Source organism: Penicillium paradoxum (genome assembly GCF_028828445.1).
Source record: "Penicillium paradoxum strain IBT 22861 chromosome Unknown utg000004l_segment0_segment0, whole genome shotgun sequence".
Classification (NCBI taxonomy): domain Eukaryota; kingdom Fungi; phylum Ascomycota; class Eurotiomycetes; order Eurotiales; family Aspergillaceae; genus Penicillium; species Penicillium paradoxum.
The window spans coordinates 1753714-1774122 of record NW_026643182.1 but is presented as its reverse complement, the minus strand read 5'-3'; the positions used below and the strand labels follow the sequence as shown (position 1 = coordinate 1774122).

Genomic DNA, 20409 nt, shown 5'->3' with positions numbered 1-20409 from the left:
GGGGAGGTCTCACTTCTCCTACCTTTAAGGTTATTCCTATAGACCCCCAGATAACTGTTGCAACCTGACCCTTCATTCCCAGAGCCAATGTAATTACTGCCGCAAGATCATTTAGTTTGAGCAGTATTGGCTCGAGCCTTCGCAGATTTGCGGCCCATTGACCAGAAAAGCCGGAACCAGGCGAAACGAAATCATTCATGCGTTGAAGAAGATCATCTGGGCTGTGGATGCTCCAGACATCGTGATCAATGGTTGGGCCTTTGACTCCTCTTGTTCTCAACTCTTCATAGTATCTGTCGATAGCCCTCTGCCATGTTGGGCTCTTGTAGTTTTCAATTTGGGCCTGCTCTCCAATTCCGCCAAAGGCCCTGTCAGTCCCTTTGGGATCGAACGCGCTTTGTATACTCATTTTGGGCTGTGAGAGGAAGAGACACGGGGAAGAGCTTTCTGAACGAAGGCTTTTCTTGAAATTGCAACGGCAGACGGCATGCTGCTCATCCTACTAATAGTTCTCGGTGGATAATACAGTCCAGGGCGAAGCGCGCGCCAAGTCCAACTAAGTGGGCATTTAACCAGGTCTCTAGACTTACAACCCAATAGATTTTTCTAGCTGTGCGTTTACTCCACTGTTGAGACAACTAACTCCTGGCGGCAAGAATGGGGATTTCTCCTACCTATCAAAAAAATTATTTGTAGCATAATCCTGGTCTGATACAAAGTATATGCAATGTTCTGCAATACTGGGCTTTCTGGCTGGTGGTTATTTTTGGCGGCACGAGCATTCTACGACGCTTTATCCAAGTCACATTGCGAACGTTCTCGATGGTTTAGGGCTTATTTTGCCAAATTTAGCAGACACTAGGTAGAATGAGGAACAATTCTTGATTGAATATTTATACTACATGCCCTGATGCTTCCACTGGTCATTATACAGCGATTACGAGGCAGTTACACAGTGTATATGGTCCTGTCAGCCCCTTAGGCGCTATACACACTCAACCTCGGTTGCTTTCTCTCGTATGTCTACGGTCTACCCCGTCGATCTAGCTGCACAAACTGAATTTACAACCGTGCCTTTTACGTGATAACAGAGGAAGATCCTCCGCTGTTCAAAAGTACACCGGTCATGTGATCCTATTTCCTGATTTCACCCCGCCTTTAGCGAACAATGCAGTTCATTTCAACTCATTTTTTTGGGCACTTAACAGCTTATTATTTGATCTGCTTTGACCCTCTTGCAACGTGATATAACCAAAGGAAAATATTCGATATGTCAATTACCCACCTCGTTCTATTCCAGTTCAAATCAGATGTGGCTGCTGAAGCTATTCAAGCTGTATGTTTTATCATAGACTGATACCGCATCATATTGATTCAAATATAAGCGACAGACGATTTATAACAAATGCTAATCATAATCTCAAAAGGCCTGCGGGCGTATGCTTGATTTGAAAGACAATTGCCTACATCCATCATCGCAAAAGCCCTATATCAAATCAGCCTCGGGTGGGAAGGATAACTCGCCGGAAGGCATTCAGGTGAGTTGCCATAGAGTTCTCATTCTGCAATCTTGAAATAAATTAAGAGCAAGTGATTAACGAAGCACCCCTTTCCTTGATATAGAACGGTATTACACATGCCTTTGTGGTAGAGTTCGCGAGTGCTGAAGATCGTGACTATTACGTACAAAGTGATCCGGTCCATCAGGGGTTTATCAAAAGCCTCGACGGGCTCGTCGAGAAAGCACAGGTCATTGACTTCACTAATGGTGTTCTTTGAGAAACCTCGTTCTTATTTTCAGAGTTAAGATAGCTGTTCTAACGGGATACGAAGCTTTGAGGTTTGTAGATATCGTGAAATTATAGACCGCTGGTTACGTTTATGACATGTCGATCGAAAGGTTAGAGCATTGATGATATATATGCCAGAAGCTGAGTCACTCTCAACTTCTGCTGTATTCGCTCTTGTCGTTTTTGAGTGGATCTATTGTCAAAACCAATGTGCCCTAGGAACCTACACCGTACTGACTGACATCAAATCTACACATAGCACAGATAGAAGTGCAAACCTTCTGAATCTATCCCGCAGAGGGTCATGTCTGCCCATTGCTTACAAATGACCAACAGAAATGGACCGCTAAGGTCGGGAGAACATTCCCGGCAGACTCTCCGGTATGCACTTGAGTTTAATGGACCCAGCAATGCGAGCTAGTATCTAGACGTAGAGAACCGACTAGGACTAGCGTAAATATGTGCCAATGATGTATCTTCCCGTGATAGGCTTTAGATCCTTCGGCAGGACTTTGCAGATCTAAACGATCCTTGCATTCTGAGGACCGTAGTACATACCGGCCCTAAGCTCATCGTGTGTCATGTGTCGAAGCACCGGAATAGTACCCCGTATAAGCCGAATAGGCACGAAATACAGTATAATAGAATTCAATAGGGATTCAATTGAGTTCCCGTAACTATCTCGTAGCTTTGAGTTATTCAAGGGCTCTTTAGGTTTGCCTCAAGGTTCTAGAATTCCCTACCCCTGGGGTGCCGTTTATGTTAGGGCTCGACTTTGGCTAGTCCGATTGAAACACTCATCAGCGATATTCCCGAAAGACACGAGAACGAAACGCGGGCACAATAGATCTTCTCTTATCTCGAATAGTCTCGTTATTGGGTTATGCAATGTAGCATCGCAAAATTCGTGCGTGGAGGCTGAATCAACCTTTGTGGGTTGTTCTCTGACTCGGCATTGCTCCGATGCAAGGGAGATGTGAAATAACAATAACAAAAGAAAGATGTCCCAATCATTCCCGAACCTCGCAGTCACCCGCAAGGGCCCTGCTATTTTGATTCAATTTGGGGAATTTCTGGAGACAGACGGGAGTCGAGCTATTATCTCGCGATAAAGGGAAGATCTGACAAAGGAAACCGAAGACCGAGTCCAGGGACCCGATTTTAAGATTCTTCCGGAATTGTCAATGAGGCTGAAACATGCATTAACCATTACTTTTCCTGTATAGATATGGGGTAAAGCTCCACTTGTGACAATACGGGGAAGGGTTCATTATGGCATTAGCTGTCTCTACTCCGTACGGTATACAGAGTATACACTAGAAGTCTAGGATCCGACTTTTAGCCCCGAATAGCTCCGAATACGCCTGAGTATCCAAGTGAAGAGTCCGCAGCTTGCAGGATGATCCTTTTCGATGATGTATCGATGATGAATCGACGATCGATAATCGATCGCCACGGGTAGAGAAATAGCGATCGACCATGCATCCGCGAGATGTATGGAATTGCTTTGCCGGGATCCGGGATCGATCGCCCGATCGAGACAAAAACCCAAAAAAAGGAGAGAGGCAAAGAGGTATTCAAATCAAGCGAGTAACATTGCATTCAAAGGACGAAAAAAATCCATTCTCCCCTGAGCTAGGGACAAAGAATTTCTTTCCCGAGCTTCCAAGTCGCGCAGGGTTCTTCCATGCACATATCCGACCCGGCAAACGGGCACTCAGGGGCTCGGCGACTGGTCAATATCGAGATACATATCCTGTACTCCGTATTCCGTATTCCGTACGCCGTACTGGGGGAAGACAGGATAGAATCTGCACAGAAGTTTAAAGCGAGATGGGGCTGTGCTCCGAAATGGGACGCGAAGAATGAGAGGGATAGGTCTCGCTAGGGCACGAGCACTTTCTTTGCTTCTTCTCCTTTTCCCCCTTTCACCTCGTCTGCCGTCCAATAGCTCCACTGAGGGTCAAATGCCTAACCTGCATGGGGGTTTGAGCTCTTCCCTGCAGCCTGCGAGTGATGGATGCGTGCCTGTAATGCCTATCTGTTATGTTGTCCCCGATGTTTTGCAGCAGATCGTGGCAGTATTGTCCGACTCCAGGTCAATGCCCGTAGAAAGCATCATCATCGGAGTTGAGCTTTTCAAATGCTTCGTAGAAGTCGGAATAGGTAAAGGGGACTCTGAATATTCAGATCTGTCTTCAGAGCCAAAGTCATGCCATTCACCCAGGGAGAGACCCGCCGGTGCCGCTAGGGGAGCAAACTGCCAGATTGAAATGTGTCACCGTCTGAGCAAAGGGACAGGGGAGTGTTTTCTGGAGCAAATACGAGCCTGACTATTTGTCCATGCCACAAGGTCGGTGTGCGGCTGTCGCCTAGCCAAAGACTGGGCGAGACTGTGGATCGGGTTGTCCTTGACACGCCCGGAATAGCATGGATGTGCATTCTGCAGGTGCCGGTCACTTCGCATAGACTAATATATCTACTCCGTGCTCTCGCCGCCATTTTGACTCTCTTCTTCCCCCCAACGCGCCTTCGTGGTGTAGAGTAGCAACAATTTCCATTTCTTTTTCCTTTGTCTTTCTTGAGGTACTACCAACAACACACTTTCGTTACGCATTGTCTTTCGTTATATAGCATTTGTTTCACTCCAAGCGTTGCCTTTATTCTTTTCCAAGTTCCTTGTTTGCATCCAAGGACCCTCAGCTGGAATCGCCATTGTTCCGGCTCCTGCGAACCCTCTGGCTCTATAAAAGAGCCGTCTCTCTATTCATACGATCAACACCCACAGCAACAATCCATCATGGGATGCTTTCGGCAGATGTTCCAGTTTCTTAGGGGACCTTTCAGGCGTCAAAAGGAGAGAGCCATTGATATTGTAAGTCCAAATGAAAAGGGGATGGTGTGTTGCCAGAAAGAGTCGCTAATGACTACACAAAACAGGGTCCTCCAACAAACTTCCGAAAAGAAGAATTACCAGCTTGCTTCTCTGATGCAGAGTCAGTCCTCTCGCCGACCCAAACTCCGACAGCGACCAGATCTGACAAATCAATCACAGCACGCTGACCTCGCAGGACAGTCACACAGCGACCACGGAGAAGGACGAAACAACGATCGAGATGGTGTCTATACCATCATCACCAAAGACCAAGATGCAGGGCCATGTTCGAAGACTAAGTGCAAGACTGTCGCAGTCTATCTCCATGAGCGGATGAATCCTTCCCGTTGGTGGCAACCGAGCCCAGCTGCAGGCCATCGGCACCAAGGACCCGACCGAACCGATTGAATTGAGAGAAGTGAAGATCGCCCCGACGGCGTACTAATAAGGAAATTGTGGGTTGAATTATGGATGGTCACACCAAGAAGGTGGGCACTTCGTTGTGTCGGGATTTTTTTGGATCTAAATTGTTTCCACCGCCCGTTACAGACGATTGTTTTGTTGAGGATTCTCTCGTATTAGTAGAGATAGAAGTATTTACCCGAGATGACTCTGGCAGTTCATCGAGGTCATCAAAAAGCGATTGGACTCTGGACTTAAATGCGTTCGCTGCAATAGGTCGCCCATGTGTCGGTCTTGGTGTTCGCTTTGATATAGACGTGCTTTGTATTTTCGATCGCTGCGGAGCTCGGGGAGTTGTTTGATCATCGACCTGATCGTTTTGGGGTGTAACTTTTATTCTCCTGGGCGGTTGCACCACGACAGGCAAAGATTCAAGATCGATATCATCATCCGAGCCCGAGGCCGTCTCCTCATCCAGATCAATGCTTTGGATCTCTGCTTCCCTTGGTTCGGCGGTGATGCTCCCAATACTGTTCACCCGGGCTCGTCTAGTGCCTAAAGTAGACGCCTGTCCAAATCCAGCAGCAGCTCTAGTAGTGGACTTGGGCAAGTGAATACCGGCCAAGGATCGTATTCTCCGTGGACTTGTCATGAGATCATGGAGATGTGTTCCAGCCCATCTCTGATCATCCTCATCCTCATCTTTCTCGTCGGCTCCTCCGTCTCCTATCTGCGCGAGCCCGGCTTTCTGTCGCTCCTTTAGCGCCTCAGCTTCTCTTTTCCGTTCAACTTCCTTCGGTAGTGGTGTGCGGCCATCTGTAGGCCTTTCGATTTCTTGCAAGCCGGCTGCATTTGCAGCCTTTACTTCTTTCCTCAATCGTAGGTACTCCGCATGATGTAGATGCTGGGTGAATGTCTGCGCGACGGCGTAAAACTCGTCTTCCACCATAACCCAACCGTCATCGTGCTTAATGCCTTCGATCAAAAATCTGTAGCATGCCTATTAGCGAAGCGAGCTTGTTGGTTGCGTGAGGCCGGACTGCGATCATACTCCTCGGGAGGACAGCTTCTGAGGGGGGATGTGGGCGGACTTTGAGCTTCGAAATGAAACCTCAGGTTAGATTAGGCCATATATCAATTGAAGGCAAGACATACAGGACCTGAAGAAATCGCGCTTGCTGGGAGAGACTGGCCGGTATCTGGGGGTGAGGTCGCGATCCGGACTGGGTTCGGGTTTAACGCGTTTCCGTGGCGTCGATTCTCTCTTCACGGAGGATGCATTTCCGGTCCGGAGCCAGGGCAATGTTCTGGGCATTATCAAAGAGCGTATAGAGAAATTAAGACATCGCTAGGTGTGGCGAGCAAAGAGAAAGATTATAGTGAGTAAAAGAGAGCCGCTGATAGGCATCCATGCAGATGGCCGATAAGGTGAGGTCACCCGCCCGCATTCCGCAAACCTTCAATTTGCAATCTTAGACTTCACTACAAACTAGGACTTTTGCGAGTATGAATCTCATTCGTTTGGGTATCTAATGCCATTTTGAGCATTGTTAATGCAAGATAGAAAGAACTGGGACCGCCTCAAACGCCTTGTGCAGGATATATCACCGAAATCAAGGACAGCACTGCCGGTGGAACGCCTATTCAACCAGTTGAGGGAAACAAAAAAACGCCAGTATCTCTGCCCATGCAAGTATATGCTTATGCCTCACCGGGTCGTTTGCTATTGCAGCTCACGATCTTCACCTTGTCCGCGGTCACAGTCGTCTGATTATCCAGCTTGAATGAGACATCCTTGATCAGGAATGTCCAGACTTCGTCGCAGAACCGGTAGGTATCGAGATGGCCCTACGGAGAGAGAAAAATGAATAAGTTAGCTTCGTTGGATGATAATCAAACCATGGACCTCGAAGAGTTTCGTCCGATTCAGAATCAGTTACCTTGAAGGTCAGTCTGGCCCGGACTTTGTCCGCCAAGACTTCAGTGACAATCTTGTCAAAGGTTCCCAGAATCTTCATCGCCAGCTGAGGCTCGATACGGCCTTCGTTGATCAAATCATCGAGAGTATCAGTAAGGGACAGACCGAGGCTAGACGTTCCTTAAGTCAGCTTTGGAGCTTTCAATTTGCCTCAAAGTTTATAGTACCTGCTGCCACGATACAGCTCATAGTAAGCCACTGATGCCATTTTGAGATGAGATAATGGCAGACTCGTCAAAAGGGAATCGGGAGGATGAGTGACAAAGGAAAGTTCATGGATCGCCGGCCAAATCGCGGGGACGGTCAGCCACACGTGACTAATATCACGTGGATTTCTTATCGGGAATTGCGTCAGTTATCCGATGAGGTTGATGGCAGGAAGTCTCTTGAGCATGATCTTCTAATTACATGCACATCAAGTTCAAGGCTTGCTACAAAATGTTTGGGAAACAATTGGGGTCTATGTCTTTTTCAAAGGCTATATCCACGCGTCAATTACATGCTTCTTGCGTTCGATCATTATCTACAACCTCGCCCAGGTCATCAAAAGCTTCAGGTTGGTTAAGTATCTGCGAATGAACATGCCAGAGCTAATCTATAAGCATTGGAATGATAGGCTCCGTTGAATCCAACCTCAAGCAAGAGAAAAACAACCAGGCATCCGAGACCCCCTCCTCAAGCCAAGACAACAAACGCCACACGCTACCACCTAAGGCTAAAACCGTCTCTCAAGCCGACGCCGAGCTTCGCGAGCGGCTTGAACAAATGTCTGGAGGAGGAGGAGCCTCCGGAATAGAATATGAAGACGGGAAACCGAATGCAATGAAGCGTGGCGTGCGAAACAACATGTTCCGACTAATCTGAAGCAATGAACCTGGACATTGTCATTGCATGCATGAAGTATGATCAAATCTAATGTCCCGGATGTATATCTAAACGAGGCCTCATATCATGCCATGTGGCCTTAGTTACAGATGCCAAGACGTGTGGAGAAAGAATGTGCCCTGTCACCTTTCTGTTCTGGACTCTGTCGACTTTGTCTCCGTGGCGAAGATGCATACTCCGTACCAGAATCTGGCTTCGGTTGAGTTTACCCGATTTGGCTGCGCAAATGTCATTTTCTTGAATACGACATTTGGTGAGGCATGATCGAAAGCATTCCTGCATTCTCCGATTACGATTCCTAGGACTAAGCCGCGCAATCAGCCATGGCCGGAATCCTCTTTGCCGTTGCTTCCGTTGAGAAAGAGATTCTTGCGAATGCAACCTTCGAAGCCGCTACAGAGAAACTCTCCAGGCACCGACTCGCAATTTCGCCACATCTCTCAAAAGAGCCAGGCGATCTCCACGCGTTTGGATACAACCACAACTCTCTCCGAGGATTGAGAGGTGCGATGATCCATAGCCAACAGGAGGTATCCAAGCTTATGCCTTATACGCGGCATGATTAGATCGTCGGAATGTTTGCTCATCCGGTTCCGTCTTGCTTTGTTGCTATGGGTCTAGAACCGCCCTAGGCTTTGTTGACATCAAGTTACCCGAGGATCCGGGGGCGAATCTGGAGGAACGGGTCCGACTGCTGCCTGAGCCTGGCCAATGTTCTACTCAATGGCCGTAGACATGGGTACCCCTCCTCCCCATCTGTTTCAGGTTGTTGCTCCTGAATCGCAGCTTCCATTGCGGAAGAGGCTAGGTCGACTCCAACTTGAAGACAGTTGCCAGACCACAAAAGAAAGTGAATCTGATTTATTAACCTTCAAAATAGCATAATAGTCGCAGAAATCAAATCTCATTTCTATGCCGTGAGTTCCAAAGTGCAATGAAGGAACAAAGTAGGAAATAACCCATCAACACCTGCACTCGAACCATTCCAATTCTCATTGCTTGACCTCACCCACAAAGAAAAAAGAACAAGCAATGCTTGTTGACGCACCCAAAGGGAACAGCTTATTTGCGAACGACCATGCCAGCCAAAACACCAGCACCAATGACACCGCCATCAGAAGCTTCTCGTAAGAAGACCGACTTTCCACCTCTTTGGGGACCAGTCCGCATGATGAGACGGTCGAGGTATTGCTGGCACATCTCCTTGAATTGCGGATAATGCTGGATAATGCCACCGGTGTAGGCTACAACCAGCTCTTCAGGGCCGGACTGCCAATCTATAGGCGTAGGATCGAGGACAGGAACAACATGCTCTTGGGCTGCGTGGCTGATGGCGGCAGCAGTATAATTCAGGCTTGCAGCAGCAGCATCGGGAGTACCAACGAAATCGGCGATAGCATCGCCGTTGCTTTGGGGTGAAGCCGGGTTCTCGGGAGAGCTGCTGTTGCTGTCCTCCTTGAGCTCGATCTCGCGGGCACAAGATAAAAGCCCAACCACCGCAGCAGCGATCAGTCCAGCTGATCGTCTCTGTACTGTACGAGCAATCTTTCGGAATGCGCCCGCGGTTCGGTAATCCCAACGCCAGTCGCTGCTTTCGGGAGCAGGGAGGGATTCGTTCAGTGATATGGCGAGGTCGTTGTCGGATCGCGCTTTGGCGACCGTGTCGGAGATGTATGTTGTTGTCAGGGCATATTCTTGGATGAGGTTTGCGGGTAGTGAGCGTTTCGATAGATTGGCCACTGTTGTGAGATAGTCGAACAGGATCAAGCGAATCAGTTCACCGATGTAGCGGCCGCCAGTCATGTATTCAAAGGGCTGGAAGCCAGGGCGCGGACAGGCCTGGTCTAATTCAATGTCCCATTTTGTGGTTACCCTGAGCTCTTGTAGTGGCGGCGCAGCACCTGAAATAGTCCATTCAGTGTTGACGATGGTTTCCACAGCGTTGGGCTCCATTGTGTTGACGCTCTTGGCTTTTGATTCGTGCAATGCACTAAGCTTCATTGGAATGGTGGCATTGCAGCCAGTACCCACAATGATACCCATGGCGACTCTGCTGTTCGGTAAGGACTTGACCTTGTATGCAAGGGAAGCTAGCGTGGCTACCGTGTCGTTGGTGATTGCTTGTATTTTCAGTTTTGGCAATGCAAAGAGCTTTCGGCGTTTGGACGAGGGTTCGTCTTCATCATCGGGTCGTCTTGTGTGTTTTTCATATCCATTCAGAAGGATCTCACCGAGATTCAGATTAGATGAGATGGTAAAGCCTTTACCCATGGGCATCAGTGTGGCTTTTGCCAATGATTCTTGCCTGGATTTTGGTCAGGATCAAGTCATACCCAATTTCCAGCATCTTGAAAATTGGCCAATCAAGAGCAAGAGGAAACACTTACATGATGGGGAAACTGAATGTGATTCCCATATCTAATTCGGCTGGAATATCTTTCTTAGTGGCATCCGATGATAGGCTTTCCGCTACCACCTCGGCAATGCAATCACCAATCCAGGAAAAGAGATCCTCCGCCTTGTCCATTTTCAAATGCTCTTGAATAGGCCAGGCCCGTTCCAGCGTACGCTTCACCCGTTGACGCTGAGCCTTCCGGATCGTGTCTCGTGACCTCTCCGTGGCATCCGTAGGACGAACATCAGAATCCACGGCGTCTCCAAGCAACTCGATAAAAGCAACCCGGAGATTGCTTCCTCCTACATCGATCGCTAGATAACGACCAGTTTCCCGACCAGTAGGAAGCTGAGTTACGGGTGTCGGCAAAAATTGCTGGTTCGATGTTAGGGCCAAGTTGCGGTATGTGGTCGAAAAACGACGGGCCAGTTTGTACAGCTTGGCCTCATCCAAGAACAGTGGTGATAGAAAATGTTCCAGTTGCTGCTGATGCGCGAGGTATTCTTGTTGAGCAGGGTTCAGCCCCGAGGTGAACTCCTCGGGTTCCTCGTCGTCGATCAAATCGTCATGCATAATGTCACCTTCCCCGTCGTCCTTCTTGGAAGATTTCGAGTCGACAGAAGCCATGATGGGAAGTTGACTGGCAATGGAGAGCCTAATTGAATTTCCTTTAACCAAAGGCCGAGTCCAGCGTGTTGTCGCCGAGGATACCAGCACGTTTCCAACACGACTCTAGCCGTTATGTTCTCAACGGTGACGTGGTCTGGAATTAAGAATGCAAACAGGGCACCATATCCTTAAAATCCTTGAGTTGTGGAGACTAGCCGCAATCCAACGGCCAAGGAGCTAGCTTTGCAGGGAACTGGGTCCTGAATTAGTGAGGTAGCAATAAAGGGCAAAGCGAACATTTCGGTGACGCGGTCTGCACGATAATTCGGCTGCGGGGGAAAACAGAAAACACGACGATCATGCCAGAAAAGCGCACCCAAATCCCCCGTCTCTAGTTTACGTACCCTGGAATTTGGGGATGCGCTGATCACGTCAAAATTATTATTTCTGCTTCAGGGATCGGGGATGGTGCGCAAAGAGACTGCATATGAATCTTTGGAAGTATCCCTAGAGGGAGGTGCGCAAGAATGACCAGGGTATGGCTCCCTCTCAAACAGGACAACCGAGAATGAACACAAAAGAACTGAAACGAGAGAAATAGGAGGTATCAAAGAAGAGCAAGGGAAAGATTCCAGGTACCTTTTTAGTGCTGTTTCCAAGAACGAGAATAGTCGGAAGTGGGGAAAATCTATATCAGACGGTGATACTCAGATTAATCATAATAGTCATCACCATCAAGAATGACCTAGGTATAGGGAAAGAGTAGAAGAAGAGAAATTCACGGAGTAAATGTGTAAGATGAGATGCGACCATCGGAAGGCACGAGGCGATGTGACGCTGTTCTTGAACGCGGGACAAAAGTTATAAGCACCCCGGCAGTTGGCCTTCCATTGGGTTGAAACTTTCTGGATGACTACGGGATTTAGGATCCGCTATTATTTGACACCTTGGTCCGCTCTTCTATGAGCTAAATCGCTATGACGCGGTCGGGTCTCCCAACTATGTAACCCTACCTAAGCCATTTGGACGAAGCTGGAGACCTCCGCTAAAGGCCTCGGCTACTAGCTTAGAGGTCTTCTCCGGCTCAACGCCAACTGCCCCAGAAATCTTGGCAGTCTCAAGGTTAGACGAAACATACGAGCCTACGATTTGAAAGTGCACGGCCGTGAGATCCAACTGCAGGCTAATGCCTCCTTTCGACAAGGAACCCCGGTGGGAGTCAAGGATCCCGTCTTGGAGCAAGCGCCAGAGTATCCGATAGAGGGTCCATTCTAGAGTGCAATTCGCTTGATACGAGGCTCGCCCAGTGCGATATACTCGTGGCGCTCGCGTGGGAATGGGGCCGGGCATACCCGTATCCAGACACAGGCGCATCCAGCGACGGTTTGATCCAACGGGGATGAACCCGTTCGCGTGGTTTTACTTTTGGTCGTCCGATAGCTCCCGCCACAGAAAGGTGTCCAATCCTACTGGAGCTTATTAAAGCTGTCTGAATTTGGCTTTTGGCCCGGACTTGATCACCTGTTCCCCGACAGATAGTTCCGATCGTAGCTCTCAGTGGCTCTTGTGGCTCTCGTATTTGGCGCGGTTCTATCACACATCCATCCATGAAGACTTGGTACTCCATATACGAGCCTCAGAGCTACAGGTATCTTTCAGAGCACAAATCACAACCTTAGAGCACGCAATTTCAAGCCAATATGCACGGTCCGGCCATAACCCATGTCTACGCAGGCCCGGTGTTGCTATTCTTGAACGTTTGAAACTTCAGCTAGATGCCGCCATCTAAATCGTCTCCGAAGTCGGAGCACGGTCTAGCCCAAGGTGCCTTGGGTTCCGTGCCATAATATATCCCGTATGGAGTATAACCTCGGTGACTGACATACCGTAGGAAAGCCATGAGGTCTGATTTAGACAGGAAGAAGGATAACCTTGTTTCCAGTCTTCTTCCAGTATGTTAACAAGGATACCCACAGGGCTGCATTCTCTTTTGGCCAACAATATGAGGTTCATACATCGACACTGAGTCACTGACGGGTCTTTCCAAGGTTACTGGCAGATCTTACGTAATGACTTGGGCAGGGGCGGAGTGGCCTGCTCTCCACATGATCTTATCAGAACAACGTCACTTCTGCCTCTACAACTATCATGGACAAGCTACCAATCCACTCCAAGGAGGGATATGGAGGAATTCCAGAACCAGCAAACAAATCTCACACGCGTCCTAGCACAACCACATATTTGTGGCGAACCGGTATCGCCGCGTTGTTCCTCGTCGGCTACTACGTCTTGCTGTTAAAGCCAGCTTCACGATGTGGCAGCATAGCTCCACAGACTGAGGGCTATCAAACTGAGGTTGCAGTGGAGTATAATGATATGAATCTGGGTCATCTTGCCTTTGATGCACCTAAGATATTTGAGCAAACCAAGATACCGCTTGAAGCTCACATCATGAGCAAGTGCCCTGATGCCCAGGCCTGCTTACAGAAATTGGTTTTGCCTGCCATGGAAAAGATCAGTGACAAAGTGGACTTCAAATTATCCTTCATTGCCAGGTGAGTTCAAATTGGATATTGAGAAACCATGGTTTCATTCTATACTCCATTGAATATCGACTAATAACACAACGCTAGTGTTTCTAAACATACCGAAGAGATAGAGTGCAAGCATGGCCCCGGTGAATGTATCGGTGACATGCTTATGCTCTGTGCGGCCAACCTCCCTTTCCCTCCCGCTGCAGATGAAGCCCTTCTCCCATCTCAGTATCCCCGAACCCCAATTATCCGGTCACTAGGATTCTCAAATTGTCTGCTCAATGACTTTGCCCGGATACCAGACCGCGAGTTTGTCCATCAGTGCGCAATGGAACATGGAATTGACTTTGACGCTCTGAATCAGTGTGTGAGTCAGCAGAACGATGACCCCGATGATGGTAAAGATGGCAAACCACCACTCAGTGGCGTTGCCCTGCTGCGTGAAAGCGCTACAAAGGGTGAAAAACTCGGTATCACAACAAGTTGTACGGTGCGTCTAGATGATGCTGTCTGGTGCATCCGTGATAGCGATGAATGGAAAGATTGCGCCCAGAATGGCCAAGGAAGCGAACCCTCGACCCTAGTTGACCAGGTCGAGAAGCTCTGGAAAGAGAGAAACTGAACTCCCAAAGGATACCTTAGCATTCATACCCAGCATCCATATGCATACGATAGGACATGAAAATCAATATACCTGATGACTCCTCACAAGCCATTGCATTTTCTTACACTAGAGGAATCCATATTCAGATCTAGTGTCTGGGGTTTCCATCAACCGCAAAGGTTTCGAGGTTTTAGCCTTGGCCATATGCTGTGGCCATAAGGAGAACCCCATTTTGACTGACCTTTAGCACCCGAGTTCTCAGTCGCGTCAACTGGCCGCCCCCTCAACGGCGCTGTAGTCCATCAGATCTTTCACTTGATTTCTCCTCCCTCCCCTCTCTTTCTCTTATCCACTTCTTCCATTCCCACAGGTCATCCTTTCCCATCTGTGGGGAACGCCAAAATGCCATCTTCTTCAGATCCAAAACAAGGCGGTACGTTTGCTTCTAAGCTTTACTCGAAGTCTCCTCTTTCTACAATGCTAAAGATACAATGACTTCCCCAGAAACCAAGCGCATCATGTCTCGTGGTCTTCGTGGTAAGGAGGATGCCCTGTACCTCAAGTGGAGTGAGGTCGTGAGTCCAAGCGATGTTTTGCATGAGCTTCTCAGCAACAGTGATCATGCTCGCACTCTCTTCCATGGTCTGAGGCGCCAGGTTGAGTCGCTCCGCCGCCGTTCACTGTCCTATGATGATGGCGAAGTCACAATCTACGACCGAGTTCTCCTTCGTCTTTATGACGATGGACACACTATGGAGCATTACGGACTGTTTGAATTCTACCTGGCTGAGCACCTGGGAACCCAAGACTGTGGCTCCGAGAAAGTCATCAACTCCGTCATTGCTGCCCACTTTGCCGCCCAGCGCGTTCTGGATGATGGTCTGCTCCTGTGCCTCGATGGAATCAATCAAATTTTCTAATATACCCTGACAGGCCCGATCTCCAATATTCCAGTCAATGCCATCTCGACCGTGGAGCAGATCGGCAATGATCAAAAGGACGGCAACTCGCTCCAGCGCTCTGATAAACCGAAGCCAGCTAACCTCAACAAGCTCATCCAGGTGTATCAGAAAGCTAAGGCTGATTATTACATCCTTGAGGTGACGGAGAGCCACCGTGAGCGAACCAACAGTGTCCGCTTCCTACGCGATACTGCCGAAAACCTTTTGCGTTACCTGAATTCAGTCGATACGCACCACGAGTTGATTCCCGAACTTGAAGACATCATCAAGGTCAGCCAGGCACATGCAAATCAACTCGCCGGCGGCCGCAAGCGCAAGTTTGAGCATTCGGACAACGATTCGACAGGTAGCCAAAGTGCCAGCCCCTACCGATCCCAGGGATACAGCCGCATGGACCGATATGTCCCTGACGGTGAGGGATGGGACCACAGCCATGTGCTCGGAAAGACTAAATGGGATAGTCATAGCCACAACAAGAAGAGCAGATGGGCTCCCAAGACGCGCAGATGGGCTCCCAAGGAAGAATGGGACCACAGTCGTGCTTTCGACTCCTACCGCCCTTCCTAAGTGTGTTTCTCTATCTATGTTCCTTGTGCATGGGCATTCTGAATAATGAGGCTGGGCTTTTTTTTGGCTCCTGCCACGAAACTATCCAACACAGCATGTACAACAACAGCACAGCAGTCAGTCCCAATTTGAAAACTCATTCCAAAGCTGCAAGCAGCTATTCTCCTGGTCGTAGAGCAATTGACAGCCACTGTTGGAGTGTCCATACAACCTTACATGTAGGTATCCAGTCCACTCAGGTTCTTAGATTTAAACTCGACGCTATACCACTCTCACCCTAGCGTCATCGCGAACACACGTGCGTAGATGACATAATCTCTCGAGGATCAACAATGGTCACCTGCGATTTCACGAGACGAGGGGGTGCCATTTTTACTTTTTGTTTTGTTCCAATCTCAAGGAGGAGTTGATCTCTGCCCAGATGGAGAGACTGGATTATCAACCAGGCACCTAGAACGACTCGAAAGCACGCCTCCCCCAAGAAATGGAAGACCTTCATCCCTCCATCGCGGGGAACGCCTCCACCAGCTCCGGAACCTCAAACCCACAATTCACCCCTATCTCCTATGGCTCAGAGGATGATTCTTCCACGGCTGGACCAGCGAAGTCGCCCTTGGGCCCATTACGACTGCAGACGAACTTCGACGACCACCCGGATGTCGGTGACCCTTTATCCGATTGCGAAAACGACGGCGAATATAATCCCCGTGACGGGCTTGAGGGGAAATTCCCGCGTGGTCGCGGCGGATTGGCGCCGCGATGCACACCAGAGGAGGAGAGTGAGGTGGTGAAGATATTTGATCGACGGTTGGTCCCGTTTTTGGCTCTTCTCTATCTCCTCTCCTTCCTGGACCGCTCGAGTAAGTTTAGTTATCCAGGGGCTTTCTCCCCTGCTGTTTCAAGAGTGCGCTGATTAATTATTCAGATATTGGTAATGCGAAGATAGCAGGGCTCAAAGACGACCTACAACTTTCATCTTCGCAATATGAATGGCTACTTACTGCGTTCTATATTACTTACATTCTATTCGAATGGATGACGCTGATGTACCGGCTTGTCCCCCCACATATCTATATATCTCTATGTGTATTTGGATGGGGTCTTGTCGCATCACTTCAGTGTATCGCGACTTCTTTTGGGGGTTTGCTGGTTCTTCGCGCGTTGCTCGGAATCACTGAGGCGGCTTTTGGCCCGGGTGTTCCGTTCTATCTGTCATTGTTCTATCGCAGACATGAGCTGGCTTTCCGAAATGGACTGTTTATATCAGCGGCACCGCTTGCGACATCCTTCGCTAGCAGTTTAGCCTACTTGATTGTCAAGTTCAGCAGCGACGGCCCGATCTCTCCATGGCGAACCCTGTTCCTCGTAGAGGGCTTCCCGAGTGTGATAGTTGCGGTTTTTGCTTGGTTCTTGATTCCGGACTCCCCTGGCCGAGCTCGTTTCTTAACTCGTCGACAAAGGGTTGTAGCCCAGCAGCGTCTAGAGGAGAACACGGCCGATTATCAGCAATCGTACAAAAGCGAATTCAATTGGCGAGAAATCTTGAAGACGGCTGCAGATCCCAAGGCTTATATGGCTGCTGTGAGTGCTATCCGCCGTTGAAATTTGTGGAAACATTCTAACACGTTCAAATACAGTTTATGTTCTTCAGTTGTAACGTTGCTTTCAGTTCGATGCCTGTCTTTTTACCCACAATCATCAGAGAGTACGTTGCCCATCTGCCTCTACTTCAGACATAGGCAGCCTACTCACATCCTCTACAGTATGGGATATTCCTCCTTGCAGGCCCAAGCTCTTTCAGCGCCTCCCTATCTCGTCGCTTTTGTTGTAGTCCTTCTCACCGCATACGCATCAGATCGCAGCCGCTCCCGAAGCCCATATCTAATAGCCCATGCGCTCATTTCGTCACTTGCATATCTCGCAATTGCTCTAACTGGCTATTTCCATTCACACCTGGCCCCATGGCTCCACACATTCATTAGGTACATCTGCGTGTACCCCGCCACGGCCGGATTTTTCTCCGCGATTACTCTAATCATTACATGGTCAATGGATAACCGGGTTGAGAAAGAAGGCAAGGGTGCCAGCATTGCCATTCTCAACATCATTGGCCAGTGCGGACCCCTGCTCGGAACGAGGTTGTATCCTGACACCGACGGACCGTGGTATATTCGTGGCATGGCTGTGTGCTCATTCTTTATGCTCCTCGTTGTGGTCCTGGCTGTGGGATTGCGGGTTATGCTGCAACGGATGAACCGCGCGACTGGGGAGACTACTTATTCGATTGAACAGGCTGGTCCTGTCGATCGTGGCGAAGAGCGGGATGTTCTTATGGGTGGTGGGAGGAGGAACGATTTAGAGCATTCTACTGGTGACCGAAGGCTCGTCTATATCATATAGTTGATGCGATAATATTCGGAGATTGGCAATGATGCAAGAGATCAAGAATACATCCGATTTTAGAATTGGGAAGGCTTGATTTCTTCCCAATTTCCTTTCTCGCAGTTTAGAATATTCCCTTGTTCATGCGATGAGGCTCCGGTTTCAAGTTGATACAAGTCCCTCCTCCCCTCCCCCCCCGAATTGTTCCCCTCTATCCTATACTATGACTACTTTGATGAAGACGCTCAGGCTCAGATCAGTTTTGCTTCCAGAAGTGTGGTAGAGGCGCTAATCCCGATTTCTTAGATGTTCCGCGCCCAATCGGCGAATAATCCCTGTCGACTTTACCCAGAATGGATAAACCCCCGTACGGGTTTCACCACGAAGGTTTACTAGAGCATCACTCTTGCCATTTAATCCACTGAAAGGTTCTAGATTCCTCATCTAGGAAATGCGCCACTAACATAGAGTGTATTGGAGAGCTAAAATTCTGTTCTTTTCATCAACGCATTTTACATTAGCTATACACCGAAGAAAAAAAATCCGGGGATCATTGTTAAATTGGGCAAGTGATAAGTGATTCTCGACTTCTAGCTGGTTATAGTGAGAACGAAAAGCGAGGATCAGTCTGAAACTACCCGTATCCTTACTGTTACAGATTTACAACCGTGTAGACCGAGAACCCCCCTCTGGACGGGATTTTGCGTTTCAGTTATTCGGTCTATATTTCCTCATATTGCATGCACAAGCTAGCGCATACGACCATAGGGCATGGGATGCAGGGGTTCGCGCCTAGATAGGTGTGATTAGCCAATCAATATACGTGGCTATTCCATGAGGCGCTTTGAACCCTAAAGTGGCGACTGAATCTGTGCTGAGTGTGGATAATAAGAGGCCAGATCGGATTAAGAACGGGGTAGAAATGGGGCGTCGATGCAAATTAATATCCAGACCGGGGGCCGACGAGACGGGAATACTATGTTCCATCTAGGCAATATAGATAGAACTCAAGCTAGATTTAACCTGATTGGTTGATCTTGAGGCTGTGCGATTAACTAGATAGATGCGATATTAGCGTAACGTAATTAGCAGGTTTGCGAGCACGTATGTTGTAGTTGCACTGCGATTTATTGTGGATCAGCAAGTTCTTCCTATTGTGTAGCATACATATGCCTTTTGACCGAGGCCTATGGGGGGCGTGGGCGAGGGGCTAGATAAAGTCGTCTTTTCCCACTCTCGTTCTTTTCTGTCTCATTTCCTTACTCAAAGCTTACACTTGGAGACTTCACAATGAGTGAATTACCTGACTACGTGCTCAACCCCAATGCTGTCCTTATGGATACCACTGCCACCTGGCGCAATGGTAATCCACCGGACTACTCTAAGACAAGAGCCTTCTATGAAAAGAGTACGTGCCCCCTTGTTCCTAGTCATCTCAATTGTATTACTTACACGATACAGCTAAGACAAGGACTCACGAACCCGGCAGTCTTCCATTCCTGGTTGAAAACCTCGTGAAGAATTGGGAAATCGAAGCCTCCTTCAAGAGGAACCTATCCGACTGGCGCACAATCGATGCCGACGTATACACAGTTTCCCTGAACGGTGGTGAGCGACGAACGGGTCACCACATGTTGGAAGTAGGGACCTATAATGCGCTTCTCACTGCGAGTCAGTATTATGATCCTGAACAAAACAACTTCGAAGACTCGCACAAGTCGTTCAAGCGGATGATGCCAACATTTGCTTGGGAGGTGCTTGAAGTATACTCCGGCCCTCCAGTTGTGGTCTTTCGATGGAGACATTGGGGTGAGATGAAGAATGATTACGTGGGATACAATAGGTACCTGATCACTACAATCCATGACCCTCGGGGTTTATGCTGACATTACTAGTTCCGGTGAAAAAGTCAGGGTTGCAGCGCACGGTGGCACTATTGATATTGAGGGTGTTATTGTGGCCAAGGTCAATGATAAACTCCAAGTGCAGAGTCTTGATATCTGGTATGACCCCATGGCAATGTTCCGCCAGATTAGCAGAGAGGGCCAGGCTATCAGCGAGGACCAGACTAGCCCCGAGGACCCAACTAGCAAAGAGGAACAGGCTAGCAGCCAGGGTGGTGTTAGCAGGTGTCCGTTTATGTAAAGTCGGCAACTTGCCCGACTGTTACTGGGGCAGTCATAGAAATCACTGTAAATTAGTTATGAAGTGTCATGAAAAAGTAGAGCCAATACATGGTCTTGGAAGCTATCCGCTGCCCCGTTTCTGCGATTTCCCCGGAGGCACGAACCATCGCAAAGACGTAAAGCCCGGACGGCAAACAGAACCTAGCTTATTCGAACTCATAAATGGACCTTTCCGCTATTACCTGGTATATAAGGACTAAAATGTGTTGAGATATTGAGATGGTTGGTATATTATTCACA

The 20409-nt window shown here is 48.6% G+C and overlaps 10 protein-coding genes across 10 annotated transcripts; 8 read left to right on the top strand and 2 right to left on the bottom strand.

The window, feature by feature from the left end:
- Positions 1–1270: 1270 nt before the first annotated feature.
- On the top strand, positions 1271–1779 carry N7457_004400 (Dabb family protein; the record flags this gene model as incomplete). Its single annotated transcript, XM_057175445.1, has 3 exons — positions 1271–1336; positions 1428–1538; positions 1624–1779. The coding sequence occupies 3 exons, from the start codon at positions 1271–1273 to the stop codon at positions 1777–1779; spliced, it is 333 nt and encodes a 110-aa protein (XP_057032492.1).
- Positions 1780–4675: 2896 nt separating this feature from the next.
- Positions 4676–5073, top strand: N7457_004399 (uncharacterized protein; the record flags this gene model as incomplete). Its single annotated transcript, XM_057175444.1, has 2 exons — positions 4676–4689; positions 4731–5073. 2 exons carry the CDS (start codon positions 4676–4678, stop codon positions 5071–5073), a joined length of 357 nt encoding a protein of 118 aa, XP_057032491.1.
- A 67-nt stretch (positions 5074–5140) lies between these two features.
- N7457_004398 (transcription initiation factor IIA subunit gamma) lies at positions 5141–7253 on the bottom strand (the record flags this gene model as incomplete). Its single annotated transcript, XM_057175443.1, has 6 exons — positions 5141–6067; positions 6119–6164; positions 6223–6290; positions 6805–6915; positions 7008–7155; positions 7213–7253. The coding sequence occupies 6 exons, from the start codon at positions 7251–7253 to the stop codon at positions 5141–5143; spliced, it is 1341 nt and encodes a 446-aa protein (XP_057032490.1).
- A 401-nt stretch (positions 7254–7654) lies between these two features.
- Positions 7655–7909, top strand: N7457_004397 (uncharacterized protein; the record flags this gene model as incomplete). The annotated part of the gene is made up of 1 exon (XM_057175442.1): positions 7655–7909. The coding sequence occupies one exon, from the start codon at positions 7655–7657 to the stop codon at positions 7907–7909; it is 255 nt and encodes an 84-aa protein (XP_057032489.1).
- A 344-nt stretch (positions 7910–8253) lies between these two features.
- Positions 8254–8496, top strand: N7457_004396 (uncharacterized protein; the record flags this gene model as incomplete). Its single annotated transcript, XM_057175441.1, has 1 exon — positions 8254–8496. One exon carries the CDS (start codon positions 8254–8256, stop codon positions 8494–8496), a length of 243 nt encoding a protein of 80 aa, XP_057032488.1.
- Positions 8497–8992: 496 nt separating this feature from the next.
- N7457_004395 (hexokinase family protein) lies at positions 8993–10952 on the bottom strand (the record flags this gene model as incomplete). Its single annotated transcript, XM_057175440.1, has 2 exons — positions 8993–10235; positions 10318–10952. The coding sequence occupies 2 exons, from the start codon at positions 10950–10952 to the stop codon at positions 8993–8995; spliced, it is 1878 nt and encodes a 625-aa protein (XP_057032487.1).
- A 2130-nt stretch (positions 10953–13082) lies between these two features.
- On the top strand, positions 13083–14090 carry N7457_004394 (GILT family protein; the record flags this gene model as incomplete). Its single annotated transcript, XM_057175439.1, has 2 exons — positions 13083–13489; positions 13568–14090. The coding sequence occupies 2 exons, from the start codon at positions 13083–13085 to the stop codon at positions 14088–14090; spliced, it is 930 nt and encodes a 309-aa protein (XP_057032486.1).
- Positions 14091–14474: 384 nt separating this feature from the next.
- On the top strand, positions 14475–15601 carry N7457_004393 (uncharacterized protein; the record flags this gene model as incomplete). Its single annotated transcript, XM_057175438.1, has 3 exons — positions 14475–14505; positions 14577–14951; positions 15006–15601. 3 exons carry the CDS (start codon positions 14475–14477, stop codon positions 15599–15601), a joined length of 1002 nt encoding a protein of 333 aa, XP_057032485.1.
- Positions 15602–16085: 484 nt separating this feature from the next.
- N7457_004392 (uncharacterized protein) lies at positions 16086–18001 on the top strand (the record flags this gene model as incomplete). Its single annotated transcript, XM_057175437.1, has 4 exons — positions 16086–16461; positions 16527–17182; positions 17239–17306; positions 17365–18001. The coding sequence occupies 4 exons, from the start codon at positions 16086–16088 to the stop codon at positions 17999–18001; spliced, it is 1737 nt and encodes a 578-aa protein (XP_057032484.1).
- Positions 18002–19273: 1272 nt separating this feature from the next.
- Positions 19274–20128, top strand: N7457_004391 (uncharacterized protein; the record flags this gene model as incomplete). Its single annotated transcript, XM_057175436.1, has 3 exons — positions 19274–19391; positions 19445–19826; positions 19879–20128. The coding sequence occupies 3 exons, from the start codon at positions 19274–19276 to the stop codon at positions 20126–20128; spliced, it is 750 nt and encodes a 249-aa protein (XP_057032483.1).
- Between the last annotated feature and the right edge of the window lie 281 nt (positions 20129–20409).